At 39.6% G+C, this 22,138-nt stretch overlaps 1 protein-coding gene across 2 annotated transcripts in view; it reads right to left on the reverse strand.

Moving 5' to 3' along the window:
* Nucleotides 1-22,138, reverse strand: part of LOC107216937 (LIM domain only protein 3-like) — a 108,815-nt gene that overhangs the window by 32,566 nt on the left and 54,111 nt on the right. For both annotated transcript variants that reach the window (XM_046742770.1, XM_046742769.1), the window contains exons 2-4: nucleotides 9,035-9,143; nucleotides 8,799-8,936; nucleotides 7,489-7,614 (exon numbers count right to left, since the gene is read on the reverse strand). In XM_046742770.1, coding sequence (XP_046598726.1) covers nucleotides 7,489-7,614; nucleotides 8,799-8,936; nucleotides 9,035-9,123 — 353 coding nt within the window. In that variant the 5' untranslated portion in view covers nucleotides 9,124-9,143. The remainder of the gene's footprint in view (nucleotides 1-7,488; nucleotides 7,615-8,798; nucleotides 8,937-9,034; nucleotides 9,144-22,138) is intronic.

The following is a 22,138-nucleotide window of genomic DNA, read 5'->3' on the forward strand; positions in this document are numbered from 1 at the left end:
CTTTTTGGGAGGGATTATTGTTACCTGAAGACAGTTTCAGACGATTTTTAGAGGGTTGATACAGGAACAAATTAGTCATGATTTGTCAAAATTCAAGGTACGCCATTCCTTTTGTTGTGTAAAAATAGTAGAACAATGCGACTTTTTAAAAATTTGTTTAATAATGCATAATTTTTTTTTGTACGGACTCACAGTTTTACAATTCGTCCCGCGTTTGGTTAATTTGGTTTTAATTAAATTCATTGGTGTGTTTTTACACTAGATCGTGCGTCAAAATCCAATCTTTTCAAAGTTAATCTAATTCGTATTTATCACTGTAATCACGACTACAACTAATTTCTTTGTTTTCTTGCAAACACGAAGCTGTTTGTTTCGAGTATTCAGACGATCGTGCGCTATTTTTTTACTCCAAAAATTGAATTCACCGTCGCGTTTTTCACTTCAATCTTCTTTTGACAAGATTTTCAATGACCCGCTTCAATCAAAATCATCCCCATGATGTCTCGACCATTATTGAACTGCAGGTTCGCAAACGGATATCAGGTTTCGAAAGCCGGACGCCGCGTCAAGGACGGAATTCAGTTGCATTTTGAATTTTGGAAATGCAGTCCAGCCTCGAAGGGCTTCAATGTCCGACCCCCCTGCCCTTCTCTTCCCTCCCCTCGCGTCGAAAGCGAGTCGGCATGGGAATCCCTTTGTCATTCGATAGCCGAGACTCTCGTTACCACAGCTTTGGGAAACGCAATGTGCTTTGTGTATTCGACACCGATTTGTAATAAGCGACGCTTTCATGTCCGTCGTCAATAAATGCAATTTTAATACGCTGCGTGTGGCTCGGTATAAATGTAAATCTGCTCATATGCCAGTTTTCCAAATATGTCAATCTCAATCATTGTCAATCGATATTTTAAAGCTCTGATCGCATTCGACGAAACTTTATCTTCGAGCAAGTATAAGATTATTGTCAGTAGGTTTTTATAACTCAATATAATACACTTCGAAGCTGCCTAATTATATTCGCTAATCAATGTTTGCTTGGTTGGATGAAAGTTTCATTTTATCTGAACAAATCATTTGATCAAATCCACACAAGAAATTCATTCAAATAAATTTATTCGATCAAAGTGAACCTGGTTTGAATAAAACAAAACTTATTTTCTAGCAAATCAAACGCTACTTGATGATTTCAGTGAATAGAATCACCAGTTCTTATGTGGATTCGTCTTTTCTTAAGACGAACCATATAATAGAATATCCGTAACAAGTTAATGTACGCGATAATTTAAAACGTTTAATTTTCTGCCTGCTCTTTTTTTCTAGTTATTTTATTTATCTTCAATTCGGCGATCCTGGAATGGCTCTTATTTGAAAATGTTTATCAAATTCTCGTCACCTATTTCGACCGTCGCTTTCTTAATGTACTATAGCCATAAAATTCGCTCACGCATGGCCATGTTTCATTTGCGTATATGAAACCCACAGACTTGCCACCCGGATGGATTAGAATCAAGAAACCACGGCTCCTAACTCTTGGGAGTGGAAACACGTTTTGCTAATTAATTAACTCACTGTACTTTACATTGCCTCTGTTTACGCATACATACGTATACGTTTACGTAAAGCTACCTATACATACATTTATGTACATTGCACATACCTGAAACTCAAAGAATTATTCCGCATTGCTTTTTATAACCTTTTTATAACTAAATATATATATATATAGTTTTATATAGTATATAGTATATAGTTTTACTTGTGTGATTCACAGCAATTTTTTTAGTACGTGATTCATAATTGATTTTAGGTCGAAATATGCAAATTTACAAACAAATTGCAGAATAATCAAAATTTCACAGCGAATATTAGTTTACACAGATTTTTTTGGAAACTCTATGGATTCTGAAAAAAAAAATGTAATCAACGAGACAAATCTTGAACGAAAGTTTCTGTCGATAAAAATTCGTTTTTGTTTTCAACCCCAAGTTTCAATTTTAAAGCTCGTCATGACAATAATTTTTATGCGGTAGGCTTTTCGTTTATTATTTTATATTCCACCTAACGCACTACCATTCTCGACGATATTCTTTCGCAGTCACTCGTCACAGTCCGTATGACAAACCTCGCTGTATTAATCCATGTATTTTATCTGTATGTCATACGCATATAACAAGGAGAGAACCCTTGTGCATTTATAAGATCTGAATTAGTTCATAACTGTCAGCCGAGTTAAGCTGGCGGGGTTTTTGAGACGCTGTCATGCAAAGTGATAGTTTAATCTCTGGTTTAAACTGATCCTAGAATAGAATAGGCGCTCCTGAGCCTCGCCTGGATTAACGTACGTTGGGCTCAACCGTCTCGCATGACGGATAGTTTCCTTCGCGTTGCCGCAAAAAGTTCGGGCACCTGCAGTTTCGGGGTTAAAAAATAGCCCGAAATTCCACGTGTAATTCAGTCGGCGTGGAAGTGCATGGATCAATCGGTTTAATCAAGGGTGAAATTTACTCCGCGTTTTACGAAGCTTACAGTTTTACAGAGGGTTGAAATATCCTATGTTTTATTCGATTTTTTATCTACACTTTTTCATATTCCTAGCTTTATCAATTCGCATTGTGCACACGGATTGGCAATTCGATTGCGAATTCCTGACGTAATTGATTCTCTACGAAGTTCACGTTTCACTTTGTAATTGAAATGTATTGGACAGGGAATTTGGACAAAAATGCGATAAATAGTTGCAGACCGTAATTCGAAAACCACACGCGCGGCTTCTGCCTGTTAATTAGTACCTATTACTCGGCTCGGGGGGAAATTTGTGAAATTCTAATCTGATAGGGTGTGGCGGGTTTTTCACCGTCGAAAGTAATGCTTCGTATGCACCGGTCGAATTAATCGCGCAATCCGTATTTTTTGCTAACAGGATGAAAAAATAAAATCGCAATGCGGGAACGTCCGGGGGGCGGAAAGAGAGGCTCGAATCGCTAATCTATGGACTACAGAATAATTAACGAGACATCAAATCCTGTTAAATGCTCCTGAATTAATTGGACAAATACGAAATTAGCCAGGCTATCCTGCAGCTCGGCTCTCGGTAAAATGATGCAGAAATTTGCGGTCTGGCAAATATTGTTCGACACTATACCGTAATATCGTTTGGCACGTGTGTTGCGCACTCGTCAACGCGGCAAGTTTTCAGCGGAATTAACGCGCGGTCGAACCCATATCGAAACCTCATTAAAACCGGTCCAATTCCGCAAACGAACTCGCAATCGGCGTCAACGATTCTATTCCCAATCAGTTCTATTCGGAATCTTTCATTCTCATCGCTATTCTAGCTGTAAAATTAAAACGGTTCAAAATTGCTTTCAAATCATCCACATTTGATTTTTCCACACAAAGGAAGAAATTATTTTACTTTACTTTTATCAAATTTCTCGTTTTTCAGCCAACGAACTTAGCATCGAAATTTCGTAATCAACAAGCTTTATTTACCTGTGTATTCGGTGTTTTCAACAAAAAAAAAAAAAAAGGGTGGGTTTAATTATACGCACGTATATAACGAAGAGGGGGACAAAGTTATCTCGAGTTTTGTTTAAAGGAACTGTAATTATATGTATATATGTATGTTAAATCCTGTTTGCCGTTTGACCGTTAAGCGGAAAGATATTTTTTAATTTTCCATTTCAGTGATATCGCGATGCAGCATGTGACAAGAACAAACGCTGTGTTAAATTTTTTGATAAATATCACCCCTCGCATTTCATGTTTACATATTCTATTTCCCCCTCGTCGGAACGTGACCTCACATAATTGAACATAATTAGGAAGAATGAGTCCGTTTTTTCCCTAAATGTATTTATTGTACATATCCACATTCTACATTATCTACGTAACTTCAGAATCGATTTTCGGATGATTTTCATTACCAGGCCAGGCCAAAACTAAATTTCATTTTAAATGCCAGCACGAAAAATCTGACCTATTTTCTACTCCGTATTGATTCCATGAACCCAGTTTCTCACTAGTTTCCAATATTTTTTATACATATTTTCTATCTTTCCTGAATTTGGATGTATGCTGTAGAGAAGGAGGGTTGAAAAAACAAAATCAAAAAAACCTCGTACGGTTTTTCGTGAAACAAATGTTGAAACGGGATTTCGCGGACTGAGAAACGACCTGCAAACATACGATTACGCTACGGTTGTCGAGCACGACGTGGTGACGCGATGGGTAGTTCATGCAACACGCTTAGCATGAGCAAACGTTGCAGCATCGTAACTCGATGAATGACGATGCCATTCTCGGTGGTTTCCCTCCCTCGGTTGCGCAACCGCGGATCATAACGTAAACTGTGTACTGCGATATCGCCACTTGAATTCGCACAATTCATTGCTGCAAGTTTTTTGCAACGCCACACTCGGTGGATCTGACAATTTTACCATCATTAATGTTCTTTTCGCTCGTTAATCGTAACTTTTTTCGACGTTACAGGAAGAAATGGAATATGAAAGTCGGAATACAGCCGTGGGGATGACGCGAAATTTTGGATAAAAATGAGGGTAAGTCAGAATTAAAAAGCACAGATTTATATTCTGAAACCATTCGACGTAGATTATGCGAATTGTTTGAAATTATAGAATGGTGTACCAGGTCGATATCTCGAATTTTATTTCTTTTGTAATACGTTATTGTAGACTAAAATCTAAGCGACATGTATTTCTTTTATCTGCCATTAAACGCTTTGAGGGGGTGAAACCATCCTTCCAAGTAATTCATTTCGAGGGGCGATTTGGCAGTTTCACCCACAAGAACGTAATATTTTTAACCAATCCAACTAGAAAAGTTTTCTCATAACGAGATATGAAAAATGTCATTTTCTCAGTAAAAAAGAAAAAAACCATTATATCGCCCCTTGACATGCTTTACTTTGGAGGGTGGTTTCACCCCCTTGAAGTATTTAATGGCAGATGTAAAAAAAATACCTGTTGCTTAGTTTTTAGTCTACCATAACGTATTACAAAAGAAACTAAATAGGAGAGATCGATCTGGGATACATTTCTTGTTACTGACCGGACTGTTTCTATAACGATGACATAGTAATTTTGCTAACCATAATTACTTCTCGCAACTAATTAAATAATACATACCGTTTAACGACGCGATGCGATGAATACGAATGAGATATCAGGCAGACCGAAATTGCATTGAAACGATAATTCCAATTTTCCGTTACAGCGGTAGATGATAAAATTCTAGATTATCGGTGATCATTTATGCCACCACGAGGCGGTACTGTGGAATTATATTCTCGCGTGAATGTATTTCACAATTTTACACACCGTACAATCATATTCTGCACAACGCGTGTAAACGTGATAAAAATGTCGCGGGGATACTTGTCGAGTTGCAAAGTCTACCACGGAATATTTCCACGCGAATTGTGGTTAAATTTTCGAATTTTCGAAAGCCAATTATACGAATTGGCAAATTTTCGAGATCCGTGAATTTCCATCGTACCGATGACGGTCGACTTATCAGCTCGCGACAATTTGTCCGTTTCGTACAAGTATAAATTTTTTTTCCATATCCAATAGCAAACATCTTCGTCTCCTCTCCTTCGGCAAACTTGGGCAATCTCATCTCAATATTGAACGCTACTCGAGGATCGTGTACCTCTGATATTATTCTGTGAAAGGGGTGTGTATGCGTAGGCATGAGATTACTGCGCGGCCTTTACCAGGTTGCAAGTTTCGCAAGCCATCCCCTCGAATTGTTTCAAAGCGTTCCCCTTAGAATATCGTGATTTAATCAAGGTATTAGACAAAATAATTTGCATTTTACTTTCACCCTTCTCCTTACCACCCTTATCCTCTCTCTCTGTCTTCGCCATTCTCCGTGTATGCTTCGAGCAGTTCCCTTCAGTTGTCAATTATTATCTATCTCCATTTTAGGATGAGTTTTTTTTTTTAGATTTAGATTTTTTCTCTGCCTCGTGATTGTAAAATTTGACGTTTAGTGGAATAAATTGACTCGAAAAATTTGAGTCTGTGATATCCAGCTTGTACATTATTCTAAAATTACAACTTGCCGTAGGATACGGTCGATTAATGAAAATACGTAACGTGTTTTTGAATAAATGGAAATCAACCCTTTAGAAAATGCATTTAACTATCCTAATACTTGATCAATATCACTTTGCAGGCTTTGAAATATTAAATATTATATGTATTTCACTAAATTTTAATAAAAAATTGTACTAATGATGTGGTAAAGCGAAGAAACAAATCTTTATGTAAAAAATGGCATAAATCATTAAAAAAAAAACACATCTTTTTGAGTTCCGCGAGCCCTAAATATCAACCGATGTCGATGAAACTTTGGGTATCACTTTTATTCTTTGTCTTCTATAACACATTGAACGAACAGCTTCAAATTCGGCAACTCGATTTTTTTGGCACAGTCCTCCTGTAAAAATTCTTCACCAAGTTCGCGGCACGTAATGTTTGTTTCGATCGGTGTTTCAATCTAACCGAAAATCTCAGACTCTGTTTCGTCGTCGAGATAAAAACAGTCGAGTCCCCATGACGGCGATAATAAACGATGAGATAATTTTCTCACCGTGAATTATATTCACCAGCTGGGGAGTTTTCTAGCTGTTTGGACCCGCGAGGACTGCAGAGTCGAGTTGAGCCAGCTCGACGGAGTTTGCAGCTTAACTCAGTTGTTGTGAATAAGTAAGCGAAGTGTTGTAAAGTTAGAGTTTTGGAGAGAGACAGAGATGGAGGGGGACGGAGGAATGGTGGGGTGGATAAATTAAATTGTTATACGGATGAGCTGCCTTCAGGAATATCCGAATGAGACGTGCGTCATCGGGTGTGAAGATTTAATTACCGAACGAATTGTTATCAACAAAGACGCGCGTCTCGCCGCGTTTCAAAACGTGTTCGTCACGCGAGACATACTCGCCGATTTTCCACCTCGTTTCAATGATTTATTTTCACTGTTTCTCATTTTGGTTAATTCTATAATTCTCTTGTTGCGGAAATAGAGGATACTGGAATTGTAAACAAAAGATTGAAAACGATGCTTCGTTTGAAATCGCTCGAAAATCTATCGAAATCCGGTAGATTTTCCTCGATTTCATCCAGTCACTGAAACCGATTTTTATGCAGTAGTCAATTTAGTATTTCCATTTTTTAGTCACAATCAATACCGGTGAAATATTGTAAAATTGAATATTTAACGATAACAAATAATGTTCCGAATAAAATGAGCCATTATAGAGTCAAATCGAACGAATCTAATAGATTTTTAGCCATTTTCAAGTGATTTAAATTGAACAGTAATTTGACAAATGCTAAATTTGCGATAAACTCGTGGTAAGGTTAATAAGAAGCAACGATTTTTTGCCTATCTGCGCGCCTATTACAAACATGCTGGTCACGCCATAACATTGCGTGCGGAAATATCTGCGATTAATTGGCTTACCGGTGATTGCACTGCTGACAAGCGAAACACTCCAAGTGATAAACGTTCGCTCTTGCTCTCATCACCATCTCAAATGCTGGTATCACTTTGCTGCACGCTGCACAGTAGCCGGTATTTCCAAAGAGCCTGAAAATTCAGGTGGATAAATAAACATTTTGACGCTGAGTCACGGGTCACAAAAAGTTCAGGTATAAAGTCAGACATTTTTGAATATCACCAAGCAGATTTTGACTGGAGTTTTCTCAGTTACTCGTCTTCCTTTTTCGTCGTAAGATTTTGAATGAATGAGGATCTTTACTTCCCTTGAATTTTTCGGGAATACGATATAATTTAAATAGGAATCGCATTGTTTTTTTATCGATAAAGCAACCGATCGATCTTCCCAGTGCCAAAATAGCGTTCATGGTTAAATACGAAAAATTTTGCGCGACGTATCTGAGGCGCAGATATGAAAGTCCTTACTAGATTTTGCAGTGCAAGTGCAGCAGACACGATTTTCGCGTTAAGAAAATATCGCTCGTGAGAAAAATAAAAGCTGTGGATCTCGGTTTCGGAAACGGCGGATAACCAATACCGATATCCAATAAAAGGCCTGGTAATATCATTCTCAAATATTTGACCATTAATAAGGACAATAGTTTCAATAACTCGCAACGCGAAGCCGCCGCCAGGCAACCAGGCACCTGTGCGCTCCCTCGGGAGCCGGTAATCTCAACGCGGCTTGTTTGTTCAACGCGTGTTTATTCGGGTTGTAGATATATTCAATAAGGGAAATTCATCTGGAATATTCGATTTGTGGCACGCCGTTGACCCAAGGCTGTTTTGTAAACTTTCGTTTGCTCTTCGCCATCACATATCAAACTCTCGCACAATGCAAGTCCATTCGTCTCGCAATTTTTTACAACGATTTTAACTGCAATCCCTGTTGGCCGGCTCCGTTAGAAATTGGACTGAGTTGACTGGCATGGAAAAGAGGATCAAGTCGACTTGTTGCCTTGTAGTTTTCGACGAAAGAAATAATACATTATGCAACAAGGGAATAAAGAAGATTATTACCCGCAAACGCGGTGAGAGGGAATAATATGCTACTTTCGTTCCACTTTTCATGTCGAAAAAGTTGACATTACGGTTGAGTCGGGAGTGATATTACTTTTCATCCCGTTTTTTGAGTGGTTGAAAACTTGAGGAGTTGGACTGATTTACTCCTTTTTCCATCACAGCATATATAATGTATAATCCGAATTGAAGAACTCATCAAAGTGCAGCTAAAGCCTGTCTTGTTTTCCGTTTTATACTCTAAGCTGACTTACCTGAGATAATCTCTTTTGCAGAGTATCAAATTAGCTTTCGTGTAGAGCGTCGAGCCAACTTCTCCAAGCCTGCAGTCACAGCATCCGCATTTCAGGCAATCCTCGTGCCAGTACATATCCAGGGCGTTCAGAAGATACCTGCGGGAGTATTAATCGTTCTGTGGTAGATTACCGAAATTCGCACTAGACCGGCTCATCGTGCCAATTTCACGATTCCGACAAAGACGCGGACTTGCCTTTCGGTTATGCTCTTTCCGCACCCAGCGCACTCTTTTTGGGTTGTCCCATTCTTGGTCGGTTCCGTCTTGCTCACGTCCATCGTCATTTTCGCCCAAGTCAAGTATTCTGGAATCATAAAAGCGAAAAGCACTCTTGATAAAAGTCTGATAACAAGAAGAGACATTTTCATCTTTCGCAGATCCGATAAGTCCAGACTCTACGGTCTGCGGAATGACAGTTGCGGAGCATTGTTTTCATTCTTCCAAACTTTCTGACCCGCTGTAAAGTCGCCACAGACATTCGGGGCCAACTGCCAGGAGTTCGGGACAGAATTTGAGAGACTCCGCGGATCTGAAGGCAACGTATTCCACTGTTGACGTTTGGACAGAAAGTCGGAAGCTCTCGTTTCGCGTGAAGATTCGATCCTAACCGAACCGGTATAACGAATAGGTTATAACTAGTTCCGAAGTTAGAGGTAGAGGGAATAGTCGTGAAGGAAATCAAACTATCGTGCTCACGTTTGACCAGATGATCCCTTTCGGGGCATTTAACAAGTTTCAGAAACAGCTGTTACGCGAATCCCGCGTCGGGTTGTCTATGAGTAATTAGAGTTAAGGCTTGAGAATTTAACCGCGGTTACAGCCATCTGTGTCCGAGTCGGGGGTGCGCAGCTCGGTGCGGTCAGAGTTTAGAATCGAATTAGTTTGACCCCCGCCCTCCTCACCAGACCTCGACGTCGTGTTTATCCTCGCCCACCATTCCGCCAGATATTTGAAAACAACTGCAGTTTGTCAGGCACCGGATGTGCCTGGCTTTTACATAATTCATCCTGCACGGGCCCGAATTTGGAGAGCGATCCTCCTCAGCCATCGGATATCGCTCCTTATCGTTCCCCAGTCACCATCCACCGGCTGTAAGCCTCCATCCGCCCTTTCAAATCCAAGTGTCCAGGACGCCGGGACACGCGATGTTTGCAGGCTGCTAAAACTCCGCTCATTCCCCTCAGCAGTTATGAGCAAAGTTTATGTGGTTTCAATATGTCCTAACCGCTTGGACAGTGCGAGTCCCCCAACCTTCCACCTTCCACCACGGATACTAATATCTTCTCCGGGCTGCTCGGCTGCTTTGAAGTAAATTCCAGTCGTCCACTACCAAACGTCTGTCATCGCGTCCTCGATTAACCGTCTTTTCGTTCACTGGGATGGTGGTTACAAGTCCGTTCACTTGTCACTTCTCATCTTACCAAGTTTCCGTACCTACTTTTCCACCATTTGTCGATTCCCAATTCCGACTCAAAAACAGGCTTGGAACCAAGTTACAGCTCTGCCTAGTATCTCGAAAATCAGTGCTATCGATCCGCAAGAGGGTAAAGGTACCCTGACGTTTCCACGTGATTTGAGATTCTAGTTTTGAGGTCGTCACGAGTACATAGATCGGTGGACCAGGAGTCGGAAGAATTGTATGTATATTCAAATTCTTGCGGTTACGACACAAAGCTTTGTCGGTCAGGCTGAAATTTGGGAAAGTTGAACCGACTCCGACCCAAACCCGCCGCTTCAACCCCCAATACCACGGGAAACCGACAATTCCGCAGGAATTCTACGAAAACGTGACTTTACAACTCGCGTATCTCCCCTTTCCGCAGGACACGCGTTACATCGATTTTCCCGGCGTCTTTTTCATCGAGCGCAAAAAGAGCCGACGTGATTATCGAGGCGCGCGACACGCACCTTCGCTCGTCGGCTCTCTTTTTCCCTGAGAATTTGGGCGAGAGGGTGGATCGCCGATTTTACCTACCTGTCGCTCGGCGTAAACACCGGAGACGCAAATTCCCAAAACTTGGTTCAAGCCGAAATTAATCGAGTCAATCAAGATTATCATCTCCGGCGTACCCGGGCGTAATCTGCCAGGCAGCCAACCTCACTCGCCCGACCATCACCCCAGGGCTATTACGGCTGCTTGTTGGGCCCTTCGACTCGGGAGAACAAGGGGCGAGAGAGAGAAAGATAGAGAGAGAACCAGCTACCGGAACGGAGGGCAGGGTGCCGGGGGAGGTTCTCTGTCGAGGAATGCCAGGGTACATATTTGCGGTTTGTTAAAGATGAATTGGACCGTATCGAACGATGGGAAGAGAGAAGACACCGTTTAAAAAAATATCCAGTGATGATATTCGAGCCAGTTATGGCGAACGGGAACGAAATAACATACCTTCAAATTCGATTAACACAAGGTCAAGACATCGACAATTTGAGAAAAAAAATTTTAATTTGAAGAATGTTCAAAATTATAAAATTTCGATCATTTTTATGAGAATCTAATGCTGTGCGGCGTATTTTCGTAGAGTTTGATGGACAATTTTAAACTATATTGATGGAGAAATCGACGGGATCGTGACAGTTTTAATTGAAACGCTGGAAGTGTGGAAATAAAATTGTTATACGAAGATTGTTTTGCTTTTCCTCTGACAACGAGTGAGTAGTTCGTTGATTATTTCGATCTATAAAAATTTCATGGTATTCCAAAAGATTTCACTGACTAGAGTTCGCACTAAACTCAACAGTCAACTTTCATCCTTGGGGCCAAGACTAATCTCACAGTGTTGGAATCGATATGCGCCATGTTCGATAATTCTTTCAGGGCATTCAAAACAGAAAGAATCAAAAGACCAAATACTGAACTTTACAAAAAGCATCTTTTTTACGAAATCCGCTAGAAATAAGGCCTTCCATAATTTCGCGAAGTTGAAGTCACGATCGGAACAGCTTTCGTTGGGTTCTGTTGTAAATAAAATTGGCCCGAAGCGAAGCGAGGCTAACGTTTCGCGAATACTTATAAAACGGTGGGGTGAGAGTCGAGAGGGAGAGAGAGGGAGAGAGAGAGAGGGGTAGGGAGGTAGAGAGAGAGATGCGTAGTATTTGACGGTTCAGTTACATCAGTCGATGATTAACAGAGGCACGGGTAAGTAATCGAATTATCGCTGCTTTGAGAAGCAGAATCCGTGGATGATTCAATCACCTACCTGACGTACTCGTTCGAGCCGGGTCACGTGGCATCCCTGGCAGTAACCGGGGCCAAGCTCACTCGAGCTAATGTTTCGGTTAACCTTGTCAAGGGCATGAAACTAGAACTGGCTTTTCCCCCTTCGGTACAATGCTTCGATTCACCGATTTTCATTTGTTTACCCATTAAACTTGGACTATAGCCACGCTCTGATTAACGCTCAGGGGAGGATCGATATTCAACTGAGATTAGCTCGGGAGGTCGGTAATTATTATTAGGTTCTTTATTTATTTTTGTCAATATACGACGTAGAAGAAATTTCAGATCTTTTTTTACAACCGAAAACTTATGCTACAAATTTGTTTTTTTTTTTTCAAATGTAATCAGAAAGATGTTTTTTTAGCATGCCAGTTTTTGTCTGGAAACACTTTATTTTACCTGAAGAAATTCTGAATCACTTCTAACGTGTCGAAGGTAATTTGGTTTTCAGATTTATAACGATTTTTATTAACTGTATGAAATAATTTTATTCCACTGTGCCAAGGAAAAGAGTTTATAAAGTGACTCGACTAAAGGGTTCGTTAAAAAAAGTATAATATATGTATAATTAAACCGACTACACGTGAAGTCGAATTAATAATTTTGTAACGAATTTATTGAACATCAGAGAATTGCACGATTAGATAAAATAAAACAATTACATTGGAGGGTAAAACGCGGTTAATAGATGTGTGATACAAGGCAGTGAATTTCTGCAAACATGAGGTGTGAAAATTGCATTAACGTTCAAAGTAATGCACAAAAAAATCTTAACGTTGAGACTATCGGAATTTGTTGATTCATGACTTCACTTGCTTGACATTGAAATCCCTCGAACATGGACTACGGCATGAATTACGGAACGGAATAAAAAAAACGCGACGGAATGAAATTTCGTCTTAGAAAATCGTTAGAACTATTCGTGGAGTAACTGCGAGGAGGGATAGTCGTGATTTTCGTTTTTCCCCTGATATTCTGCGCATCGACCGTTGAAAGCTTGGTGCATATATAGCGTAGCTGGTGCGATGTAACTTCGCGGGAGTGTCTCTCCCATCCGAAAGCTCCGCCTTCGCCACCTCTATATACACACCTCCGAAGGTTCCTCCCCCAGATGTTATCTATTAGAAAATTTCAACCGGGGTTAACAGTCGCCCCGTAATATAAGCGTTACGCTGAACGAACTCGTCGTCGTCGGACGAAGTTGAAAAAATGAATCTAGCGAGCTTTCGCGATTAGCCTTGTCTCGATTCTCGAATAATTCCAATATGCTCCACACGTGTTTTCTTTGAAAGCACAGCATTTTTCGTCTGTGTTTTGAAAGTTCGCACTTTGGTGTCAGCTACTTTTGTGTCGGAATTGAAGCTTGAGCTTTTTTGGTCTCGTTTACATTGAGCTCCATAACTGTACTAAATATTTAAACAAATTGGGAAGTTTGTGAAGGTTTATACTGTTCCCCGTATTTTGAAAAAAAAATATTCTTCATCACCGTTTTAATAATATTATGATTGAAAAATAGTACGCGGTGGTAAAAGTTCGAAATTTGAATTTCTCGCGGAGCCACTCGTCTAATAATTCAAGAGGGGAATTTAAGCAGGCTGTCAGTGCTTTAAAAAAAAATTATTTTCGTAAGTACGTGGGTGTCAAGGCCAATGTTTTCTAGATCATTTTTTTTTTCTTTTTTTTTTTGACAAAAACGAACTTACAGCCCGTTTTAATTTTCCTCTTCAATTTGCTCGTCGAATATCCCGGAACATGGGATGTTTTTTATACATCTGTAAGTCGCGTCCCTTCCTATTTTCGTATTGCATTGAATGCTGGAAACGAAAAGTCCAAGGAAGAAGTGAAAAAAAAAACAAAGGGAATCACCGGATACTAAACTGAAGCCATCTAGCTGATAATTACAAATAAAACGCTGTTTACAAATCGTTAATTATCTCGGAATCTGATATCGAAGTAATGACTCGACTAATTTGTAATGAAATCCGGGGCAAAATAATTACACGATTCAGTTTAAATTTGGCAGTGTTTTTTTTTACGACGTACAGTAAATAACTATGTGTTGAGATTTTGGATCTAATTAGTAAATTACGCAGAAATTTGATCATTGAGAAAAACTTTTTTCAAAATGTGGTTTACAAATTTTTCGCAAAAATATTTTATAACACGTACGTACGACGAATTTTTTCCTGTTACTTTTTCTACCGAGGTCAAAAATTCTGTCAGTCGTTACATTTGAACAGTATTTTCTATCCCGAATAGGAATTAAATGCTCCGTGGTGAAAAAATCTTTGGCTAGAAAGTCACGTAATATTTTTTTCGATTATACCGAATCGTCAAATGACGGAAAAAATATGAGGTTTTTACAATATAACGAACGTTCCGTATTTACAGAATGATTTGAAGAGCGTCCGATCAAGCCGAGATACGTGCTTAGATATAGCGATGAAACCGGAAGTCGTTTCGGGCATCAATTCACCCCCGGGAGAACCGCAATTGCGGGCGAAAACCGCGGGACCGGGGTTTGCGCTTATATATTTCGTTAGCTTTTGTCTTAATTTCTCCTGGCTGTTATCTTTTACTTTATATACACACCGCGTCCGGGGAGGTTAGTCGGGTCCATTAATTAGACGGGAGCGCATTAAGCCAGGCATTAATATACTCGCCTGTGTTTTGTTTTATCCTCCAGGAAGGACGCTCCCGGCCGTTGTACGGTTGTCTGGAACCGCCGCGCCGTTCCCGGTTCTCCTTCCTACTCCTGCGACTCGCTTCATCCCCAGGGACTGTTTAAATTTTACAAATCGTTCTGCGACCCGCGATTCCCGCGAAAAACGCGTCGCGACGAGATAAGACGCAAATTGATTAACCGATGTTAGAAAAACGACGCAGAATTATCACTTTTGATCACTGCTTGTGGGCATCTTTGCCATTTCCGTTTATTTTTTTTGCTTTTTTTCCGGATGTATCGAGTCTTGACGAAAAATTTCGCACTACGTTTCGATGGATCTATAACAATGTTTGTTTTCTTTGAAGTAGCCTCGAAAAGTATTTTTTTTTTTTTTTACATAGAGAATAGGAAAAAGAACGGAAAAATTTGACGGAAAAATGTTCTATTTGAAAACAGTCATCGTCCGAAGGTCTAAAATTTTGAGACTATTCACATCTGACAGCGTATTAAAAATAGCAATTGGGTAGAAATTTTGGTATCCGATCGCTTACCTGTAATTATCGAAATTGCCGTTAAGTATCATGTAACCAATACAAATAAAACTACCGCGCACTTGAATGTTCATAGAATTATTTCTTATTACTTCGAAAAATCAATAAAATAAAATATTTCTCATTTATATCAGTTATTTTGGAAAGTTCTTTTTACGTTCATCGAGATGTCTTTAAAATTTTCAGGTGTCAGATAACGAATGATTGAATAATTCCTACAACCAATTATTTTATTCTGCACGCGCGCGTTAAAATTCACATAAATCCAGCGTGCACAGTTTTGTCTTATTTTGCGATCGCCTTTCTTCTCGGGATGTCTTTTCACCGATCGTATAATGAAAACGGAATTTCACTGGAATCCACGCGGCCCTCCGGTCTGCCTGAATATTTCGCATGGAATAAATCTCACGTAACAGTGGCAGTGAAATCCTCATTTGCTAGGCGTTCAACCCTTGCTAATGGGTGTAATTTAAGGGATGTTTTAAGCTCCCCGAAACCGCATGTGAGCCATGGCAAAAACTTCACATATTACACTTGCTTGTGGAAACCCATTGCGACCGCGGTAATTAGACATTTGCATTCTGAGCGCGTCGACCCGAAGTTCGTTGCTCCAAAAATCTACCCTTAAAACTCAGAACTTCCAGCTTTTAACTGATCAAAGAGAAGTCTCATCGATGTCTTGTTTAGCCGAGTTATTATGCAATTAATTTTTTGTATTCTGATATTTTTGTGTTACTGTTACTAGGACTAAAATTTCTGCTGAAAATTACAATACCTGTTCAAATTTCTCAAACCACTAAAAAGCTTTTACGTTAATCAACGATTGTTGATTAATGATCAACATCCTGGTTCTGAAATTTGATGAATAGACACCTGAAAGGCATTTGTTCTATCTTTATTTGAAGTTTTTAAATCGAAACTAAAAAAGTTTTCTTGGGTTACACAAACTTGCGGTTATTATCGGAACTGAAAATTCTAATTTCATCAGAATACTGTATATTTTAGTAAATTTTTTATAATATTATCGAAGAATAGAGCGTACGATCGATCGAATACGAATCATTACATAAAATTACGTGTCTCAATCCAATGTGTAGCAAATTTCGTCAGCAATATCATTTCGAGTAAAATGAGTAGAGTTAAAATTGATCAATCAAAGACCATTTTTCAAATTTCAAAGCTCATAAGGATGAAAAAAAAAAAATATAACTATCCGTCAGTCGTATTCCCTTCAGACATATGAGCGGAAAAAAGTCGTACCACTTTTGTGCCGTCACACATATGTGGGCATTTAAAAAAAAAATCTGTTTACTAAATCGATGTGACTGTTGTTCGGTTGATCATAGTTTGTGACGTCACTGCATCCGAATCTGCAATCAGCTTTCCAAAATTGAAAATGTCGGATCCAATATGGCGGGAGCAAATTCGAAGAGTAGTTAGATTTCGACAAAAATTTGTATCCTTAGTATTTTTTATCATGTTAGATATTTTCTCGCATTTAGGCGCTCAAATTCAATTCGGAATTTAATTTGACAATCCCGATATTGGATCCGCTATTTTGAATTAAAAAAATCTGATTTCAGAACCAAATTCAGCGAACTTAAGAACCGAGAGTTGAAGAATAGATCTCGCGATACCGAGATTAGACGGTAAATGTATCAAGTTTTTTTTCTGCTACAAAATTGGTACGGAAATCTCATTATCGCCACACTAAGAAGAGGCTAAGCTCGATCAGATGATTTTCGATCAGGTCTTCTCAGATTCTCGACTCTAGAATGCCGTCGTGTTTTGGCCATCGTGGGCTTCGTGTCCGTAGTTTGCAGACGATACGGGGTTTCGAGAAGGGTGGGAGGTATGCAATCAGATTACGCTAAGCTATGTTCGTACGTGCTTGCGTAGAGCTTTCGCCCCCCGACATCCACCCGCATTCTGTATCCCCCCTCTTCACCCGGCGTGAAATATATTTATTGTTGTTTGCAAAGCGGTACGTATGGCTGCCGGCGACGGTAAAAACGGGCAGAAAATCCGCGAGCCTCTCTAAGCCATCAACCCCCCACCGGCACGCGGAGTCGGGTAAACTTTTAAATCGTGGAACGTCGCCGCACGCGAGCGTCCAAATTTATCTATTAGATGTATTCGGTTTGAGGTAAGCGATCTGTCACTGTCAAGATACAATTTTTTACAACTTTTAGAAAAACGCCAGCTCATTTTCACATTTTTTTCGTCGGCTTTTTTTATTTCTTCTGCTCTTTGATCAGTTATCGATATTTCTATTTCTCTGTAGCTAATCTCTAACGATGAAGTTACACAGTGATTTGGTGCGACTCGTGTAAATATTCCCTTAACAACGTTGGAGATTGTGCCTTTTTAATAACAGTCTTATCAATGATTAATTTTGCTATATTTCCGAAGATAAAACCAAAGATTCACTTTTTCGATTCATAATTAACCTGAAAATGAATCGAATAAAATTTTATCAACGAATTTTACAAAATTTCTCAAATTTCTTACATCCAATTTCAAGAAACATACAAGTCATCGTTCCAAAAAATTTCCAATCAAGTCAATACCAATTGGTCAAAATAATTAATGAATTAAAAAGGGTTCCTTGTTTGTTGTCGTAAAATAGTAAAAACGTTAATAAATTTGTATATTTGACCAGGTAGAAATTGTCCAATATCTTTCCGATAATACAGCGAAATTAAACTTTTACATTCGTAATTTAACTTATTCAAAATTTCCTTTAAAATTTCTGCGGCATTTCGCGTATAAAAGACAATAAATAGTTTCATCCTGCGGGATGATCGCGTGACTAATTCAGAACTGATGATCGGCGTCGAACTAAATCTGACGACAAAAGGGATGCTGTGTAACTACTTGGGGGAAAGTTTTATCTTCCCTGGATTAATGAACGGATTAAAGTATTTGCCGCTGGATGCGGGCTGATTGGGGGTGAACGTGGGAGGGATGGGGTGGGGGGCGGGGGCGGGGGGGAGAAATCGGTAGGGGATTAGAACTTGATTGGCTAATTTGTAAGTGTCCCTGGCAGCGCGGCGCAAACTTAACAATCGATTGTTCGGCTCTCCGCAGGCGTACGAGGAAGAGAAACACACGCACGAAATTTTCTTCACTTTCTTCTAATCCGGCGATTACTAACAATTGGATACGTGATCGTCATAAATCGATGCCGCATTTAGGTGTCGATAATACTGCAAGGATTCTTCGTTGTTACGCTGTTGGAAAAATTTAACTAAACATAATCCCTCAACAGATCCAATTTCCATTTACGTTATTTGTCACATTTTTGTTAGTAAATATGAGACAAATTTTTGTAAATTTTAACATTTAAATTGTCGTATCAACATTTAATTTTTGTAATTTGAACTTTTCTTTTCAGCGAATTATACGTTGATGAATGGTTAAATCAATCCGAAAATATTAGCGGACATGCTGGGAGATTTTTTTTTTAACCATGTATGATCAGCCGCATGTTTTAACTTTTCAAAAGCGAATTTACGGCCCTTCTGCATTCGGGTATTCGAAGCACCATACATGAATCAACTGAATTCCTAGCACCCTTGTAACAGAATGCCCGTTTTCTACTGCAATAATTTATGTTATGTATTGAATAATTTCGTCGATCAAATTTTTTTCATCACCACTTTAATACGATAGAAGACAAGGTATAACAATTTTATCAAATCATTCGAATTATTTCGTGTATAAATGTATACATTATGTCTATAAATAAAATATATAGGTAAAGAAAAAAAAAAAAAAATTATCACGAGCATCCAATTTAAAATTTCGCCTCGTTTTCGCCTCATTTCATCAGTCGGTTTCCATATATCACCCTTCGTAATTCTGACAAATTAGTTTTCGAGTTTTCATAGCTTTGTCCTTGTTCGTTTCCACCGCACTTTTTTTTTCTCTAACAATCACGACGATTGTTAAGATGTGATTATAAATCGTATATTTGACAAATTTTTAGCTACTCGGAGAGCTCACTCCATACTTCCTAAGATTAGACACGTGTCAATTGTTCGATACATCTAAGGTCGAGCATTCAGCTACGTTTAGTGAATCGATGAAATTATATTTAGGTTATTTTCTCTATTCCATTACAACTCGAAGAATCGTCAAATCCTACACATCTTGACATTTTTTAATCCTATCGGTAGTCGAATTCCATTTTCCAGGAATGGGGCAGGCGATCGGTGATGCAGAAACGGAAGACAGAGTCACATTTTAATCCGGTAAATTCGAGCCTCGGAACAGGCTGTATCTACGAAAATTCAGCTGCAGTGGTCAAGCCAAGTTAATGTGCGGCGGGCGTAGGTGGCTGACCGCTCGACTGATTTACATCACACCCCTTTGCCAGGGGGCGGCGGGGGCAAGCGGAGGGAAAGGATTGTGGTCAGCTGAGGGATGTAGCGTGTGATCAGGGTACCGGTTCTCATTAAACACCAGCAAGAGAGGGACCCTTTGACGAAGGGCCTTCCGTCCTCCGCTAGAATAAAAATCACGGGGAAATCCGACCGACGTATCAGCTGCCTTTCCCCTTTTCTCTTTCTTTTCCTCTCGCGATTCCGAAAGTGAAAATTTTAAATCGCCATTTTTTTTTTCAACATCAGTGAACTTCTGAAACATTGGAGAACAGGTTTTTGTCGAGTAAAATATTTTCGCGACCTCTGTGAATTTTTACCGTCGAAAGTGAACGGCAAAAATGAAAATCTCGTGATTTTTTTCCTTGCTGTTGGAGGAAATTTTCGTTCGTTCGCGAGTCTTATTTTTTTCGCGCCTAGTTACGTCGCATTAATAATAAAAGTTTCGCTCATTGTGTCCGCCCTTGTGATGGGAATTGATGGGGTATGCCGGCGGGCGAGGGGCATGTTTTGTCTTTACGTTATGAATGGTTCTTATCGGCGACGAGTCCGTCACGACGGTCGTTTTGTCCGGGTGTCCGTAGAACTGTCTGCGAATTGCAAGGCGGCAGGAAACCGGAAACGGAGCGTCTGGACCGACGCTGCTTTGTAACGTATCGTGGAAAATATCGAGACAAAAACGACACCAGAACCGAAAATGTTTTTTCTTTTTTTCGTCACATTCCGCTGTTACGATAATAAAACGAGTTTACAAATATTTTCCACATCCTGCAGTAAAAAGAAGAACGAACAAAAAAAAAGTAAGTAAAATAACCAAAGCCTTACAATAATTCTTGCGAAACGTTCGCGGATATTAACGGAAAACGCAACCGTAATGAAATTATTCGCTTATCGAGGAAAGTTGTGCATTTGCGTTTGCATTTTTTCTCAAATAGTTAAACAATTTATGGTCGAGGCGTGTATACACCATATATATATATATACATATATATATATATATATATATATATATATATATTGTATACCTACACAACCAACGCACAAAAGCAAGATTAATAATGATTTAATTAGCATTCCTATGAGTTTGTGTACAAATCAAACGAGCGGAGGGAAGGCGAGAGAGAGAGGGAGAGAGAGAGAACGTGGAGGGAGAACAAACACCGAAGCTTTCAAGAATGTTTATTAATTACGGTATTCCCTCCGTCTGCCGTTGGGGCTTCACCTGTTCGTTCAACGATTCAAACTGTTGCCGCCCGCGTTGGTATATAAAACTTTTCTATTAAAACACGCGGCCTTCTGAAATTTCCCTAATCGACGCCACGTGTCGTCTTACTTTTTTGCATAAATATATTATAGAGCCGTAATAAAATCTCCTTAGCCTTCGTAAAAATATTCTCGAGAGAAATAGGTGAAATGGAAACGAGAAAGAAAAAAAATGAAAATTAAAAATTCAATCTGTCACGAGCCGCATAAAAATACAGACAAAGACAAATTTTGGTATTGTTCTTACAGGATGTGGAATCAATGTTTTTCATTGCAAAGAAAAATATTTATTGAAATCTTTATTGAAATCTTTTTCCATATTGGTCACAAATATAAAAAATCCAGAGCCTGAGTGATTCGTACGGATCGTCAAAGACAAATAAATGTGTTCTCGAAAAAAGTAAAAGATTCCGCAAGTATGTCGGACGCAACAATTCAAAGTCACTGGCAATTGTGACCATGAAAAAATACGATAGGCCTTCGAACTGATCGATCGCTCTCAACGAAAATTGGTCCGAACTCGGTTGGAGGATGAAAATCGATACGTAGACTGGGGGTTAAGACTCCTGAAAGATTACAGAGCTTGGTAAACACACAAGACTCGCTCTTTCCCCCGTCTTTTGGTCAACGTGCCGATGGAGTTGAATCGAAGTGTGAATTATCCGGGATTCGAGGTCTGCGGGTTCGGCTTTGTGAACTGGAGCCGGAGGCAGCAAATAAAAGCGAGAACCAGGGGAAAGTGTCGAAACCAGGGCGCGTGCAACCGAGAGGATGAAAAGAAATAAATAAACTGGTATTATTGTTTTGGTGATGAATGCGCGGGGAATGATGAAACCTGAAAAGTGCACGAATGCGCGCGGTGGAAAAAATATCAGACGTAATACCGCGACGGTAACGCTGCGGGTGTTCCTTGCAGCGAGGGTGGAAATCTACTGACCTCGTGCTTCGACGCGCTTCGCGAAGCGCGCGAGAAAAGATTTCGACGAAATATTCCCGCCCTCGGATTTATTGTAAGTTGAACATTACACAGAAGTTGGAAACGGCCCGAGAGATATTCTTCTGGATATATTTATACGGTTTGAATCCACGTACGAGGATCATTCTAATGGTTTTATTATACTGATACGCTTGCGGGGCTTCGCGCCTCGTGTGTGCGCCTCTTTTCTCACTCTTTTCCCGCGGAGTTCTGAAAGGGATCATACAACGAGATCGACAAAA

Source organism: Neodiprion lecontei, chromosome 6, assembly GCF_021901455.1.
Source record: "Neodiprion lecontei isolate iyNeoLeco1 chromosome 6, iyNeoLeco1.1, whole genome shotgun sequence".
NCBI lineage: Eukaryota > Metazoa > Arthropoda > Insecta > Hymenoptera > Diprionidae > Neodiprion > Neodiprion lecontei.